Here is a 17777-nt window from a genome sequence, read left to right as displayed (position 1 = left end):
AGCACAGGAAGGAAACAACCAAATCTGAAAGTCCAGAAGTATAGTAAATTCCCTTTACATTTCACAGTGGTAAATAATAGTTTCACTGGAGTGCATGAAGAAAAAATTCAACATTTAAAAAGTTTTAGAAAGTATAATTTTATGGCATGTATATGTGGTCAATTTCTATTTTAATCAAATCTTTGTATAAAATTCTTACTCGATATAATACAAAATAATAGGTAATACCTGGTCAGCAAGCATTAAGACTGTTTTCATTGTAAATCTGCGAGAACAGAAATTAAAAAGATCTTCTAAACTTGGCCCAAGAAGGTCCATTACCAGAACATTATATTCCCTTTCTTGTCCATACCACCTGTATTTTAATAATAAAATTGCTAATGTACATATTCATTTTTTTATCTTGTATACAAATAGTAGTTTATGAACAATAAAAAACAACCAAAGTAACATATTCAAATTTATTGTAAATAAGAAGTCCAGCACTTTGCTGTTAACTAAAATTATTCATATGACTACGCAAATACATTGCAAAAACTTGACATAATCGATGGATGTGAAAAGTTATGTTTTGCTATTAACAAACTTTTTTGCAAATAACAAATGCAATGAGCTACTGAATACTAACTAACCACTTATGCTGATCCAATTAGCTACTAACAGATGGGAAACTTATATTTCTAGAGTGCTCCTTAATATTAAAGAAAGCTCCTACTGATAAACTGAAGTTTCCATGTATAATAAATACAATAAGATTCTCAGACATATTTTCAGACATTCTGAACATCAAACTGTTTTCTCCACTATAAAAAATAAAAATAATAAAAAAATCCACATGTACAAAAATATAATTCAGTGGCATCTTTTTATGTTGCTCATGTAGAAAGTATCACATAAAACAGGAACTATTTTTATAATTTTCTCAACTAGTTTCATGAAATTCTTTTGTTTCACTTCATCAGGACAACTATATGAATAAACTAAAAAACTAGAAAACAAGTAATAACAGGTAACAACTCTAGTAAATATATCTGAGCATGAATAACAATGGAAAGAATGCATTTGCTATTATGCTGGTGGAATGCTGTATACTACTGGTAGTTACAAGTGTGTCATGATGACTTAGTGAAGACATAATGTAAAATTGTCTCATTGTTTTTTGTTGAACTGTAGAGGATATTTTATGATTTCAATTTCTTTGAATGCTCTTGGGGACAAATGGTAATCTAAGTGGAGCATTTTTGTTTGTTGTCAGACTACTTGATATTTTTTCAGCTATATGTACTGCCAAGTCCTGATTTGTGTCTTCTTTTTGTTCTCAACATCCTTGAAAGTTCTGATCAGCATATCTCTCCATTTCTGTGTGTCTATTCTACGTAATGTAAACCACAACTACAACTGATCTTGCAGACACCTGGTTTTTTTTAAGCGGGATGTGGAAGTCTAGGAGATTTCAGATGATAAGAGAATCTGTTGATAGGATAGAAGGTTATATTTTGTTGGCAAAGCAACCTTACTATTTTGTATGTGACTGATTGTATAGGTCAGCATACCTCTCCATTTCTGTCTGTCTATCCTATGTAGTGTAAACCACAACTACAACTGATCTTGCAGACACCTGGTATTTTTTAAGTGGGATGTGGAAGTCTAGGAGATTTCAGGTGATAAGAGAATCTCTTGATAGGATAGAAGGTGACCTTTTTATTTTGTTGGCAAAAGCAACCTTTGTATGTGACTGATTGTATATATGGGAGAATTACAGTTCTTCCATTTTGCATGTGACTGATTGTATATATGGGAGAATTACAGTTCTTCCATTTTGCATGTGACTGATTGTATATATGGGAGAATTACAGTTCTTCTAAGAACTCATCATTTTTCATTCTAAGATGAATGAAAAATGATGAGTTCTTGGAGGTGTCAAGTAATAATAAGTAAACACTATGCATAATAGGTTTAATGGTGATAAAGATTGCTACATCTGGTGACTACCTCAGATAGCTTATAATGTACTGATAGTGATGCCATCAGGAAATAGTAGCAGCTTGATATACAGTAACTTCCTATGTGTGCAAAATTGTACAATACCAGATAATGCCAAACTACATCTGCTAAGTAATTGTACATAATCATGGCAACAACAAACTGTTTTTATTCTCAGAGCTACTGAGAATAAAATTATTACTTAACTAGTGTTGTTGAAGAACAGTAAATTTATCCATGTCGCTACATTATGTAAACATGGTATCTCATAATAATCTTAAAATTTTAAAAACCACGGTGTTCAAGCTGTGTTTTGTTTTGTTTGTTTGTTTTTCCATCTACAAAAACTAACAAAAAAATAAATGTCTACTACTATAATTAAAAGATGACAAAATCAAAACAAAGCCTTTCTGCTTCTGTGATTGATCGCATATTAACTCCTACTGTATCCACGAGTTGACAAGCATGGACAGTAATGGTAGATAATATATAAAAGGTTGTTTGTCTGTTAATTAATCAGTTACTTCATTAAATGAAAGATCAGTAAAACAGCAAATTTCTATGATGCAATTGAATTTAAGACAATCACAGTAACTCTCACCTAAAGTTATGCTACTACATACCAAAACCAAATTTTGCAAGCAAGTCATATTTGTTCATCTCACACACGCACACACACTAATAATGATGATGCTTCAAACACAATTTTTTGAACTGCAGACTTTAGATGACTGCACCAATCAACTATGCACTTGGAACTGAATTAAAACCTGCAACATCCTTGGTTCTAAAGATCAGTAACTATTTGATAATATAAGTAATTCATGATGTGGTGTTGTTAAAGAGAGTGGAATAATAACAGAATATGTGTGTCTCTGGGTATAAATATACTGCACCAATGTACGGTATGGTGAAAAAAAACAACTGAACTTTGTTCTATGACAGTATTATAACATATACTGTTGTAGTTATTCAGCACTGTTTTTTTTTTCACCATACTATATTTAGTGAATCCAAATAAAGCTTTGCCCCAAGAAAATTTGAGGTAAAATTTTTTCTGATAGTTAAGTAATAGCATTATTTAAATGCTTATTATGAAAATCCTGCCAGTTTCAAAGAAAATTGTTTACAAAATCATTAAATCCACATACTAGAAAATTAATAAATACTACTACTGGAAAGTTACAAGCGATAAAAAGTTACAGTGCCATAATGTACTTATTATAGTAGGTTCCCCTTCATTAATTATTCATTAGAGTCATGTTAATGGACATACAAAGTTAAAGAAGAAATTGCATAAAAAGTTCCTGACTAATAATACATTATGTGCTCTTAGAGAATAGAGAGAAAATTGCAGAAAAGTTATCTGCAAAAGTATCTAAACAAAAGTCATGGAATGATTTTGAAAAAAATATACAAGACAAATACCCAATATCCATTGTCAAATTCTTTTGGAGGCTATAAGTTTTTATATCACTTTTATAATTTTTGATTAAAATGAATCAAAGTTCATAAAAATATGATATAAAAAATTATAGCCTCAAAAAATTAGCTTAAAAACTAATTTTTCAAAAACTTTGAAAAATTATTAAATGAGGTAATAAATATTAAAACAGTGATAGGAACAAAGGAATAAAACTAGGAGTGCCTATCAATGACTAAGGAAGAAAAAGCCATCAAAAAGCTGATATTATAGTAATTTCTACACTGTATTTCATGCTGAAATAGAGCAGCAAAAAAGATACCTCTCCACATTTGGACATTTCAGGTTTCTGATGGCTTTTTCTGCTTTTTAATTTCTGCAATAGCTGCATTGAATAATTTGGAAGGTTTTGTCAGAAATCAGATGTGACTATTAGAGAGGAACCTTATTACATGTTTCTGGAAAGATTTATGCAAATATATTATGTAATAAAGTCATCAAGGGGTTATTCTTCCAAATGAAATCAGGTAGGTGTAGTGGGATAAAGCTGCATAATTTTTGATTTTGATGATAGTGAGTTTTTGTCACCCTATCCAGATGGAATAAGGATTTTTTTTTTTTTTTTTTTTTTTTTAGATTTTCCTGACATTCTATTAATTATGGTAGCCATTTTTATTTTGGCAGTTCCACAAAATTTTCGCAATTTTGGAAAGTTTTAAAATATCCAGCTTATTTCCATATAATCCAATTTCTGTTTTTTTTTTTTTTTTTACTGCCCTTTTATGCTCATAATGTGTAATTTTTGATTTCTTATTTGCATTTTCAGACAAACTAATTATTTTCAAAATGGCAGTCACCTACTTCAGTTGCTTTAAGTGCTCTTTTTCCCCATTTTGTACTCTACCCTGTAGGATCTAACTTGAATCCACAAGTCTGATTTTTTGCGTTTGGTGTATACATATGGTGGAATAGGTATGTCCCAAATCACCTTAACTGAACCCTCTCTTCTATGTAAAAAAAAAAAAATGTCTTAAAATTCACAAAAAAAATTAACAACGACTAACTTTGAAGCGTAAAAAATTTATGTGGGGAACCAAACAAAAATTTGAACTTTTTATGACAAGTTCTCTTGACAAGATATTTTTTAAAAAATTGACCCTATTCTATTAATATTTTTTTATTTTTTCAATGCCTTTTGAAATGAAGAAATTGCCTTTTTTGTTGCATTGTTCAGCATAATTAGTATATCCCTTTATCAAGACAATTTTTAGAACCTCCTAAGTGGTGTGAAGTAAGCAAATTATATGCTGAGATCTTACTTAACTAGATAATAACTGGAACTCACTACTTAAATGTAATTTATTTAAGTAATGCATAAGTCAATTTTAATAGTTATGTTTGTAAATAAATTATTCAGTTATTATGGTAAAATGCCATTTTATGTTCAAATGGCTGCAATAACTTCAATTCTCTGAAGCAGAATAGTGGCAGACAGCAACAACACTGTCTCACTGAATGGAACATAATTTTGATACATTCATGTATTGTTTATTTTCTTTGCTTTTTTGAATCTTTCTTTAAGCAGTTTGCTTTCATATTCAATGTCTTTGCTGAAAAAATAAAATAATAAATAATTATGCCAGCAATGTCGCTAGAACAGAAGCCAAATATGAACTGCAGTGACTTCTTTTTTTTCTCCCCAAGAGTCCTTTGCAAGTTTGACTTTTAAACCAACTGTTGAATGATTCCTCCAGTACTATCACACAGGCTCTTGCCAAGTAAAGTGACAAGAAAGTATCACTATGTGAATAAATCAAAATCATCTTTGTGATCAGCAAGGTTAACAAAGTTTTTTCTGTTCATAAAAGTTTTACATCATGCAATTAAAGATATAGATCCAAAAGGGACAATTTTTAATAAATCAAGCCAATGGAAACATGCAAATCACTGAGACCCAAGAAAGCACATTGAGTTTGATCAAATGTCAAGACAATGTTGATTTGTTTTTTTTTTTTATGGGAATGGAATTGTACACAAAGAATTTGTTCCTCCTGGACATACAGTGAACCAACATTTTTATCTCAACATTTTGAGAAGACTAAATGATAGTGCACAACGAAAACAGCCAGAAACGTGGAGAAGTGGATATTGGTTGCTGCACCATGACAATGCCCCAGCCCACACAGTCTCTGTCTGTCCAACATTTCTTGACCAAAAAAAACAACATGGTGGTTGTTCACATGATCTCTCTCTCTCCATGTGACTTCTTTTATTCCCACGGATAAAGAAAACCATGAAAGGGCAGTGATTTAGTAATGTGGACGAAGTGAAAGAAAAGTTGCTGGGGGCCATAAACATTATTCTAGCTGAACAGTTCCAGAAATGTTTTTAACAGTGGAAAAAACATTGGAACAAGTGCCTTGACTCACATGGAGAGTATTTTGAAGGAGATTAGATATGGTTCACACACTCGGTTAATTATTTACATCTATACTTGATTGTGATTTCTTAGTTTTGAGTGATTTTTAGCTTATTTCACTTGCATTTAAGTCTAGCTAGTGATTCAGAGCAAGACAGTTTACAGTGATGGTGATGTCAAGAGTAGACACAAATTTGTATGCACTTACACCGTGTCATTTTTACTAATGCGTTTTATTTAATCACTTAAGTCACATTTAATATTTAAGCTTCTAGCAGTGCATGTTGTTATGGGAGAGGTATAATTAGTGGGTCAGAAGTATACTGACGAATTATTATTATGTGACCTCGGTTGGTCTGGCAAAATGGCTAATCTGGCAAGGCTCTGGACCAAGGATGCTGAAAAATTAGTGGTGTACCTGTATAGAAGTTTTGCAGGACTACAATGCATAATTCAGAGGGCTTGGTCAGAAGGTCAAATTCTAAATGATTGGAATAGAGCTGTCATATTTCCCCATCTATAAAAAAAAAAGGAGGGAGGGAGCTGAATGTGAGAATTCCAGAGGAATTTCTCTATTTAGTGTTTGAGGTAAGATTTATTCTTCGCAAGTATGCTAAAGCATAGGCTGAGAAGAATTAGGGAAGAGAAACCTGGAGAAAAAAAAAATTTGAATTTAGACCAAATACAAGTTACCAAGATAAGATTTTTGCTTTATGACAAATAGTTGAGAAATAATAAGAATGAAACAAGGATCTGTATTTAAGTTTTGGAGATCTAAAAAAGGCATATGAAAGGAAAATAAGACAATTTAACATTATACAGGGCAATACAGTCTATATTTAAATATTGTCAGTTAAAACTGAAGGAAACACAAGAAGATGATCTGATGAAATCACATTGGATGGTTGTTTACAAGTTATAATGGACAGCAAAGGTCATACTTCACCAAGCCAAAGCTTAAAGCAATGCTCAAGGTAATAACAGTAATAAAGAGATAAATTAGTAAATATGTTATGTACAAAAAAGCTAATTAAATTAAATAAACAAGTATCTACATATAAATAGAATATATAATCAAATATTTTTGTATAAATTAATTATTTTAAAAAAATGTAAAACTTGATGCAATTTGTCCAAACCCGATAAGATTTGATTGAGGATACGCATTTCTGCCAGATTAGTAAAAAAATTCATTCTTTTCTTGAGTGAAGTGAACTCACCAGAACATGACAAAAAGATGTAGATTGCACTGTTCACACACAGATGCATCAACAGCTCTCGGTAAATATGAATGTGTAAGATAACTGTGACTTAACTGTGGAGCCCAACAAGAACAAGTTTCTCTCTTCTGTTTCATGACTAGACTTAATCTCATGCAATTTATTTGCTAATGCTTCCAGCCATGATGACTGCAATTGAGTTATTACATTTGATCTTATAAAGGCTCTGTAGTCTGTATTATGGGACTAACAAACAGTATGTAAAAAAATTATCAGCCGATCTAGTAGCTACATCTGCATTTCCCTCAATTCCAATGTGGTTGGGAATCTAGCACAGCAGAATATCAAAATTAAAGACCTTCAATTTAATCAAGAGTTGTAGAACCTTACAAGGCAATGGATGTTGATTGCACAACAAAAGACAACATGGCCTGTATAGAACTTAAAGAATCTGTATAAATCATACATTTTTGGTAGCAATTTTCTTTTATATGGAGAAATACAAGCCAAACTGCATGCAATTCTGCTTTATATAATTAATGCAATGAACTAGAATCTGATAAACTGAAATGCAGCAGAAGCACAACCAAGAGAGGTCTCAGATTTTGAACAGAGCAGATAGAGCATGAAGCTTCTTTATTTAGCACAATAAGAGGTTATAAGATAGAGAACAAACCAGCCATGGAGGAATGCTTTTATGTGTGGTTCAAGTAATGTTGTCAATATTCATGCCAAAAGGATGTCTGACACATGTAAATGTGCAGAGAAAAGATGCTAGTACATGTAGGATTCTCTGGAAGAGACTTTATTTTTAGGTAATGGTTAAGAGAAAACTGTTTCTGTCTAAGTGATAGAACCAGTTCATTTGCATCAACATAGACTCTGAGTGAGTGAAGTGCAAAAGGAACCAGTAGCTATCCATATATATCCTGATGATGGATGGGATCCAATCATTGCAAGCTACTCTGCCTTGCAGAACCACAGACTCAACCCAAAATCCAGCTTCATATAAATGCATAATAAAGATGAAGTAACGAAGATCAATGCACACACCCTATTTAGTATCAAATAGTGTTTGAAGGTGATTCAGTGCTCTCTTGTACTTTTCCCTTAGCTGATGAATGTATACAAGGAATGTAAGCTTTCTGTCAAAGATGAGTCCAAAGAACTTCACTTCAGTTGCTACTAGAATAATAGTTTGTGCCATTCTTAATTCAGGATTTGAGTAAAGAGTGCATTTTTGGCAGAGGTGTACACAAACACTTTGTTTCCTGAAAACCTGAATCTATTACTAAGAGTCCATGGAGAAACACAACTGCTTGATGAAGTTGTCTTTCAATTACCTTCATGCTGAAAGAGTGACAAAAAATTGTGAAGTCATCAACATATAGAGCATTGCCTACAGTGGAAGGAGGCTGTTCAGTGACTGGTAACTTTCATAGCAAAGACTGACCTTTACGACAGCCTCTGGGAACACACTCTTCTTGATGATATGGCTGAAATAGCATACTTCCAACTCGAACTTAGAAGACTTAGCTAGATGGAAAGTTTTTATAAACACAGGTTACAGAGATCTATTAGTATGCAATATCTTTGAAATGTCATAAGCTTTCTCCATATCAAAGAACACTGAAACCAGGTGTTTTCATTTCAATAAGACATCTCTTATACATGTTTCTAAACGGGCCAAATGGTCCAATGTTGAATGATGTCTACAAAAGCTACAACGTGTATTGAAGAAAATATAGTTGCTTTCTAAATACCACATAATTTTGGCATTAACCATTTTTTCCAATAACTTGCAAAGACCGCTAGCTGGTCAGACCAATGGATCAATAATTATTTGCTTGTGTTGGATCCTTTCCTGGTTTTCAGATGACAATTACAATTGACTTAGGCCAAGAATCTAGAATGAGGTGTACACAAACACTTTACATAAGTGTTCTATTGTATAGTAAAAGGAGAGCCATAGAAGATGATGGAAGGTCTTTTTTATCATGTCATAATGGATGTCACCAGGACCTACTGCACTGGGGTGAGAACAGTAAAAAGAGCTTTTCTTTACTAAAATAAAGAGCCAAAAGGATTCAGTTCGGCAATGCAAAATTATATAAATCAAGTGGATATTAAATCCAGCATTATTTCAAAGAGCTTTTTTTTAAGGTTCCTCCTTTAATGGCTGAATGTACGGGTCTAGTCCATTGGTAGAAAACTACAGTTGTTTCTCTTGTTGCTCTTTCAATTTCATAATATGAAGCTGTTGCTGAGATTCTAGAAAACTTTTCTCCTAAAATGTCGACAATGGCTTTGGGCTCAGCAACAATACATCCATTATGATACAAGGTAGCCAAATTGTGTGTTCTATATAAACCTTTCATTTTCCAGATTTTAACAAATACCATTTTTCGACTTCTCGGGGGACCCTGTAACCCCTAGAGAGCGCGTCCCTGGGTGGCGGATAGGGGAGCCCACCATGTGTGTGTGTGTGTCTGTATATGGTGGGGTGGTCCGAATATACTGAATAAGAACTCGTGGACCAACAGGGCCATAAGGACAATCATCTTGATTGTAATGGAAGCGGCACTCCCATGGACCCCCTAGCTGGATCTATCCTCTCCTTCTTCTTTGAGGAAGATCCACATACTTTAATCTTTCCTATAAGGCCTTATCAGCCAACTCATCTTATTTTATGACCGTTATGCTATTAGAGTACTCAAGGGCCATGGGGTCTCTTCATCTCTGGCTTTACATCTATGTCCTCTCTCTAAACCTTACTATAATTCTTCTATAATCTACTCTTTCCCCCTTCAATATACCCTATTCCTCGTATGGGTTTAAATTCGGAAGAAGGCTAGTTCAGAAGCCTTAAGGTAGCAGCCCTACCACTGAACTATTCCATTGTCAGGCTAGTCCCCTGACATGGAGAACATATTTCTACTAGTAAGCTGACAGAAAAAGATAATCGGATTGAATCAATGGAAAACGACCCTGGAATGGAAAAGGTAAAACAAAAATGGAAACGACAAAATATAATACACATAGCAAACTGGAATGCAAGAGGAATAGCATATAAAGAAATAGAATTAGACCAATTATTAAATGAAAGAAATTTTAAAATAGCAGTAATCACTGAAACAAAAAAGAAATTAAAAGGAACCATGAGAACTGAAAATTTTAATGTGATATACAGTGGAGTCGACAGAGACCAAAGAGCACAAGCAGGAGTCATGATTTGGATTCATAACTCCCTTTCAAAACAGTTAAAACATTATACAGGGTGTTCGGGATAAATTTGACATATTTATAATTAATTATATTTTTCCGTAAGTTACATGTATTAACACACACTTCTCTTCATTTAAAAGTTTGGACCCTTCTTCATTCATATACAAGATGTCAGAAAGGATGGATAGCTGGAACCCACCTGAATCATGGAAGAGAATAACTTGTATCATGATGATTCGTGCCCGCCATCAAAATAAGGATATTACGACTGCTGCCCAATGCTCCCTGAATACAGTAAAAACAATCAGGCATGAACTAGAGACTTGCAATGGTGACTACGAGGATGTAGCAAGAAGAAAGATCCCTAGCAGACGATCTGATTGCGTTCGTACAGCAGAATTCCTCGCAAATCTGCAGGAACAGGTGTTGAAGAACCCTGGCATTGGAATTCGGGCTTTGTTCGTGGAGTTGCTAACTGTAGTCAAGCCCTGGATAACAAGGGTAGCCAATGGTAGGCCGTATGTATGGCAGCAGGATTCGGCCCCTTGCCACACCTCTGGGAAAAGTCAAAAATGGTTGTCTGAAAATTTCTACGACTTCACCAGTCCAAATGTTTGGCCTCCAAACTCCCCAGACCTTAACCCCATGGATTATTTTGTATGGGGCGCAGTTGAAAAAGACACCAATCGCACTTCCAGTAATACAAAAGCCCAGTTAATGGATAAAATTAAAACAGTTTTTGCGGCCCTTCCCAGGGAGACTGTAGCATCAGCTTGTTCGAGGTTCCGAAGCAGAATTGAAGCTGTGATCGATGCTAATGGTGGTTATTTTGAGTAAATCTTGCTGATAGTATTGTAATTAACTCTGCCTGTAATGTTTTTTTGTCAATTCATTAAATTTAATAGATACAAAGAAGATTTTCTTTTTCCTTACGAAACTGTCAAATTTATCCCGAACACCCTGTAAATTATGGAATGAAAGAATAATAGAAGCTAGAATAAAAATAGATAGAAGCTATTTAACAATAACTGGTTTATATGCCCCAGAAGAAGGAAGAGAACAGGATAATACTGATTTTTATAATCAGCTACAAAACATATATAATCAAATAAATAAAAATGATTACGTAATTTTAGCAGGAGACTCAAATGCAAGAATTGGAAACACAAAAATTAATAATAATATAGGAATACATGGAGAACATACTCTAAACAGGAATGGTAAAAAATTGATGGACTTTGTAGTTTATAATAACCTAAAAATAATGAATTCCTTCTATAAACATAAAGACATACATAAATATACTTGGGCAGCAAGAGAATGGAAATCAATATTAGATTACTTTATATTAAATGAAAAGACATCAAAATTTTCACTAGATGTTAGAGTTCACAGAGGATATGAAATAAGAAGTGACCACTTGTTAAAATAAAATTAAGATTACCACCTAAATGGCTACAAGTAACAAGAACAGAAAGAAAAATTGAAACATTTGTTTATAAAACTAGACGATTGAATGACACAAATGTACAATGGCTATATGAACAAAGAATTAACCAATATCTAGATAAAATAAAACAAAATGAAGAAATAGAAATAGAATGGCTTAATATAAAAACGATACTAAATACAGCAGCAAATGAAAGCTTAGGAAAGACCAAAAAATTCAATAAAATGAAAAAACTGAAGATCTGGGATGATACAATGAAAGAAATAATCAAAAAGAAAAAAGAAACCTATCACAAATGGTTAAGCAGTAAAAGATTAGAAGATGAAATAGAATATAAAAGAATAAGAGCCATAGCTAAAAGAGAAGTCAGAAAAAGACAGAGAATCATGGAACAAATTTGTTTCTAATTTAGAACATGATTTATATAAAATACGACCCAATGTATATAAAATTTTGGAACACTTAAATGCAGATACTGAAGAAAACATAAAATTAAACACTGAATTGAAATTAGAAGAACTTCTAAATTACTACATAGAATTGTGGATAGACAAATATTTTAAAAAAGACAACTGGCAAGCAATTAACGAAAATTAAAAGGAAATAACTAAAGAATTAGAAATCAGCCTGAAAGAAACAAGAAACGGAAAATCACCTGGAGAAGATAAGCTACGTTCAGAACTATATAAATATGCAGGAACAAGATTCAAAGAAAGACTCTTATTATTTTTAAATAAAATTTATTCAACTGGTATCCCCCCAAAAGAATGGAAGAAAGCAATTGTGATTGCTATCTTTAAAAAAGGTAATAGAGATGACCCTAAAAACTATAGAGGTATCAGTATACTAAATTCCTGTTACAAAACATATAGCACAATCTTAAATAGCAAACTAATGAAATATTCTGAAAACTTTATTTTAGAAGTACAGAATGGATTTAGAAAAGGACGATTATGTATAGACCCGACCTTTTGTCTAAAATTAATAATAGAGAAAAGAAGAGAATACAATTTAGAAACACATATTGCATTTATCGACTTTGAAAAAGCATTCGACAAAGTTAAAAGAAACACATTATTTAACATATTAAAAGAAAGACAAATACCAAATAATATCCTAAAAGCTATCACAAGCATATATGAAAATAATCAAATACAAATAAGATTAAATCACGAGCTATCATATACGAGAGAGATAAACCAAGGGGTCCGACAGGGATGTCCCCTCTCAGCAACCCTTTTTAATATCTACTTATATGAAATAATAATAAAATGAAATAAAAATTTACATCAAGGAATTAAACTTTCTCCTACAGTAAACTTAAACACTCTCCTCTTTGCAAACGACCAAATAATAATTACAAATTCTGAAGATAAACTACAGAAGCTAGTTTAGATCTAAATGAGACATCCAAAGATTATGGATGTCTTGGAATTATGGAACAGAAAAATCAAAAACTATGGCCTTTAAAGGACAAGATCCAGCGAGAACTAAAATAGTAATAGATAACAAGATCTTAGAACAGGTGAATTCATTTAACTATAACTACTTAGGAGGATGTACGATCACATATGAAAATGAAAGATATAAATGTAAAAATTGCAAAATATTTAAAAACAACAGGTGTAATTAACTCTATATGTAAACCAAACCTAGTTCAAAAACAAACCAGACTAAAAGTATACAATACATTAACCCTACCAGTCTTAATACATGGAAGCGAAATCTGGACAACAAAACAAAAAGACAAACAAAGATTAACAACAGCAGAAATGAAGTTCATGAGAAAAACTGCAAAGTATACTCTATTTGATCACAAAAGAAATGAAGAAATTATGAAAGAATTAAACCAAGCACCAGTAATAGAAAAAATTAAAAAAATATAAACACAAATGGATGGAACATGTTCAAAGAATGAAAACAGAAAGATTACCAAAACAAGCCTTAAAGTACAAGCCATTAGGAAAAAGAAAACCAGGACGTCCTCTCAAACGATTCAATGATGACTTCTAAGGCCGGAACAGGCCATGCTAGGCCTAAATCATTGATATGCATGATGATGATGATTTTTTGACTTGTTTAAACATTATAATCAAAACTTGTTTGAACATTATATCAAAGCCAAAAGATTGTTTTTGACTTTGATATAATGTAGTGTGCTTTAGTCTGAGCATGTTTGAATGTAATGAGATTTGATGTGATACGGTATCTACAAAAATATATGCCATACTCTGTCCTGTATTTTACCTGATCTTTTCTGGCTTTCTGGATTCTACCAACACTTTGGATATAGTGAAAATCAAGATGATGTTTTTGGAATTGTGACTGGTGCTTCCTGGACAATACAATCTGTTACATACTTAACTGCTTAATTGACAAATGTTGGACTGACTGACTGCTGCAGCATTAAATTTCACAAGATGGGGAAAAGTATTCCAGTTAGCCTGCATGACTTTCCATATGGGCATCGGTGAACATGGTTCTCGTGAGAACAGAGTGCAAATAAAATTATCAGTTGTTAAAGATACCAAGCTATTTTAAACCTGGTTTTACTCCATTTCCCAAGTAAGCAAACAGACAAATAAGTCAAGTTTGCACCTGCACATAATGCAAGTCTAGCTGACCCTGCGGGTAGTGCAAGACCAAGGTAACTCATGGTAAAAGTAGAATAAGCTCTGATCACTAATCTTAATATTTTCCCATAATGCAAAGCACATCTCCTGGAGGAGATGTATGATGCTTTGTATTAAAGGCAAGGGGCCACTACCCAGACCGGTTTCGACCTTTATTGAGGTCTCATCAGTGGGAGCCAGGCTAGAAATACCAAGATTTTAGTAATACAGAGCTTATAAGTATTTTACCAGAACAAGTTACCATAAGGTGTTTTAACCTTATTAAATAAAAATCTCAGAAGGAGATATAAATATAAACCTTGGGTATAATAAATGTTAAAGATACCAAGCTATTTTAAACATACCAAGCTATATAAAGCATCATACATCTCCTCCAGGAGATGTGCTTTGCATTATAGGAAAATATTAAGATTAGTGATCAGAGCTTATTCTACTTTTACCATGAGTTACCTTGGTCTTGCACTACCTGCAGGGTCAGCTAGACTTGCATTATGTGCAGGTGCAAACTTGACTTATTTGTCTGTTTGCTTACTTGGGAAATGGAAAAAAACCAGGTTTAAAATAGCTTGGTATCTTTAACATTTATTATACCCAAGGTAAAATACTTTCTACAAAAAATTATCAGTTCTATAGATGTTCTCTCTTTGACACCCCCACATAAACAGTGGAAGAATGGCTGGGGAGCAGATTGCAAAATCTATTGCAGAATATGTGCAGATGGGCATATGGAAGAAAGTAATGAGTCTATTTTTCTGAAAGGGCAGGTCATTATTGTCAAGCATTTGCTCAATGATATGCCCTTGTCCCAATAAAGGGAGCAAGACAAAGAAGAAGACTGAGAAGAAGGTGCAGGGATGAACTGGAACAAATTGCAGGAGTGAGATGGATGGGAGAGGTAGAAAACTCAGTAATCTGGAAAATCATAGGGGAGACCTTCGTCCAGCAGTGGACAGAACTAAAAGGTTGAAGAAGAAGAAGAGATGCCCTTGTCCATTTGTGTTTGCACTATCTCACAGTGTTGTATCCATTAAAGTCACCCATAAGGATTATGGGCTTAGGAAGGTGCAAAATTAATTTCATTTAACTCATAACCTGATGGTAAACAAATGGATCATATTGAAATAAGAAATCCCAAGGATAGGTGAATCATTGCTGCTAGGATAACTACTCTACCATGAGTTGGGATCTTCACTGGATTTTAAATGTTTCCTGCAGACAAAGAGACTTTTATTTCTGGAGCAGAATCTTACATCATCAATATTTTAGTTAAACCTACAACAATTTCATCGTAAAAATTTTCCTATTGTTTTGACTTCATAGACTCATCAATTTCCAAGAGGAGAGCTTATCTTTAGCAGGTTTATATTTATAATAAAGCCTTTATAGTTCAGTTGGTTTAGACGAGCCCTTTGACATCTAAATTCAAACCCAGAAAAGACTTGAGTTCAAATCCTGTCTATGATGTGGGGAACCTTTATTAGGAGGAACCTTAACTCACCATCAAATGGAGAGTTTGTGGGTCTCATACAGAGAATTTTTTTCTCCCAGAAACTCAGGTTTTTCATTCCTCAAAACTGTCTAAGAGAACACAAGCATTTTTACAGACAAAAATGAATTATATATAGCCAATAGCTTAATATTGATTTCATGAGATGGTACTGAACCTGTAAAGGGAGCCTCATGGCCAATTCATCATTATTATTACTATTTGACACCTCCAAGGAGTCCAAGGACTCATCGAGGGAGGACACTTGCTCTACAACTCCATCTCCACCATTCAATCACCAACTGACTGCAGCTACACCAATTCCATCTACCGCCGATCACAACTGGTATTTCCACAGACAATCACAAACATCTATGCCCACGGTGGGATTCGAACTCGTAGTCTTTTGGCTGGAGAACAGATACGGTATCCACTTGGCCAACCAGACCGACAAAAGTATATACTATTTAATTGTTTAACAATTGATTTAGGAAGTATGGACATCCAGTGATCATCTCTTTCTCTGGAAAAATGTTTAATAGATTATCTGGTGTGTCAGGATCATTTGTTAAGTTTAATTTACTTTCGAGATACCCAAGAATCCATTTTTTCTGTAAAGATGTCTGGTGGTTTATCTTTCAGTAATATCCTTACTATAATTTTTTTGACAAGTAAGTTCTTATCAAATGGGACTGTTTTCGAAGTTATTTCAGGAGCAAGACTGTAGTTTGTGTGACTGATGCACTCAACAGAGAAGCACTCAAAATCATATGGTTCAGGTATAGTAAAATTATTAGTGAATTTGAGTTGCTGTTGCTATTTTCTTAACTTCCACCTTCTCAGCACAAGAGGATTTCAGGATAGGTGTGGTGGCAGCTAACTTCCTTTTTTGAATCCTGATATGATATATTTTGTTCTGTTTTCATCTTTTGTATTTCTTTTGCATCCTTCCACTGATGCCATGTACAGGAGTAGGCTGGATGATCTTTCTGAGAGTTGACACATTTAGCTTTCTTGGGTGCGCAAGATTTATTATTATATTCTTTGCTGACACATCAGCAAAGGTAGTGGAGCCATGACAGGTAGTTTGGGCATGTCCATATTTCCAACATTTAAAGCATCTCAGGGAATTAAGAATGTACAGCCTAACATAGCAGTTAAGATACTCTGCTTTTACAGATATTGGAGGTTTAGGTGCATTGAAAGTAAGGATGCTATTCCTGGTCAAAACTAGGAGACCATTCCTACAAATCCACTTTGGATTAAACAAGACAATGAATTACCTAAGGAAGGATGAAATTATGTCGTGTGTGTGTGTGTGTGTGTGTGTGTGTGTGTGTGTGTGTGTGTGTGTGTGTGTGTGTGTGTGTGTGTGTGTGTAAAATGAATGAATGATTTAAGATACAATAAAGCTATAAAATGATGTAGCTACAAACAGTGCAGAGTAAAATTCATTTGGATAAAGAATTTAAAAACTGGCAGCATCAAATTAATGAAGTGTTGTTTTATTATTATTAACTGGCCACATTTCCAAACCATTACAGAATATTCACAACACTTCCAGTCCCTTGAAAAATTTTCATAGATGCAAAGTTTTTTTGTTCAAATATATAAACTTTCAGTTGACTAGTTTTGTTTTCATCTGAAACAAATTCACTAGTATCGCTTTATCCTTTTTTGTGGAGATATATACGAGGTAAACAGTTCACCAATTCGAAAAATTATACTAACTCACTAAAGCTTCCTTTTAAAAATAAAACATCTGAAAATCCCAAAACATGCACGCACGCACACACACATCTTTTTGTACTCTATAAGAGAATCTCTTTATGACATTTATATGATAAACTGTGATTCGCCGATAGTTTTTCGGTATATATATATATATGAAACTCATAGATTCGTAGTTCTCGATCTTAGAGTTTTGCATACTGGCAG

The 17777-nt window shown here is 33.4% G+C and overlaps 1 protein-coding gene across 1 annotated transcript in view; it reads right to left on the bottom strand.

Annotated features, from left to right (window-relative positions):
* LOC150110528 (casein kinase I) overlaps positions 1 to 17777 on the bottom strand; it is a 173546-nt gene that overhangs the window by 138426 nt on the left and 17343 nt on the right. The window contains exon 3 of the mRNA XM_090394551.1: positions 229 to 355. Within this exon, the coding sequence (XP_090250677.1) occupies positions 229 to 355 (127 nt within the window). The remainder of the gene's footprint in view (positions 1 to 228; positions 356 to 17777) is intronic.

Source organism: Typopeltis vanoorti, chromosome 1 (genome assembly GCF_054136105.1).
Source record: "Typopeltis vanoorti isolate ZY-2024b chromosome 1, IOZ_Tvanoo_1.0, whole genome shotgun sequence".
NCBI lineage: Eukaryota > Metazoa > Arthropoda > Arachnida > Uropygi > Thelyphonidae > Typopeltis > Typopeltis vanoorti.
This window is presented reverse-complemented; position numbering and strand designations above follow the sequence as displayed.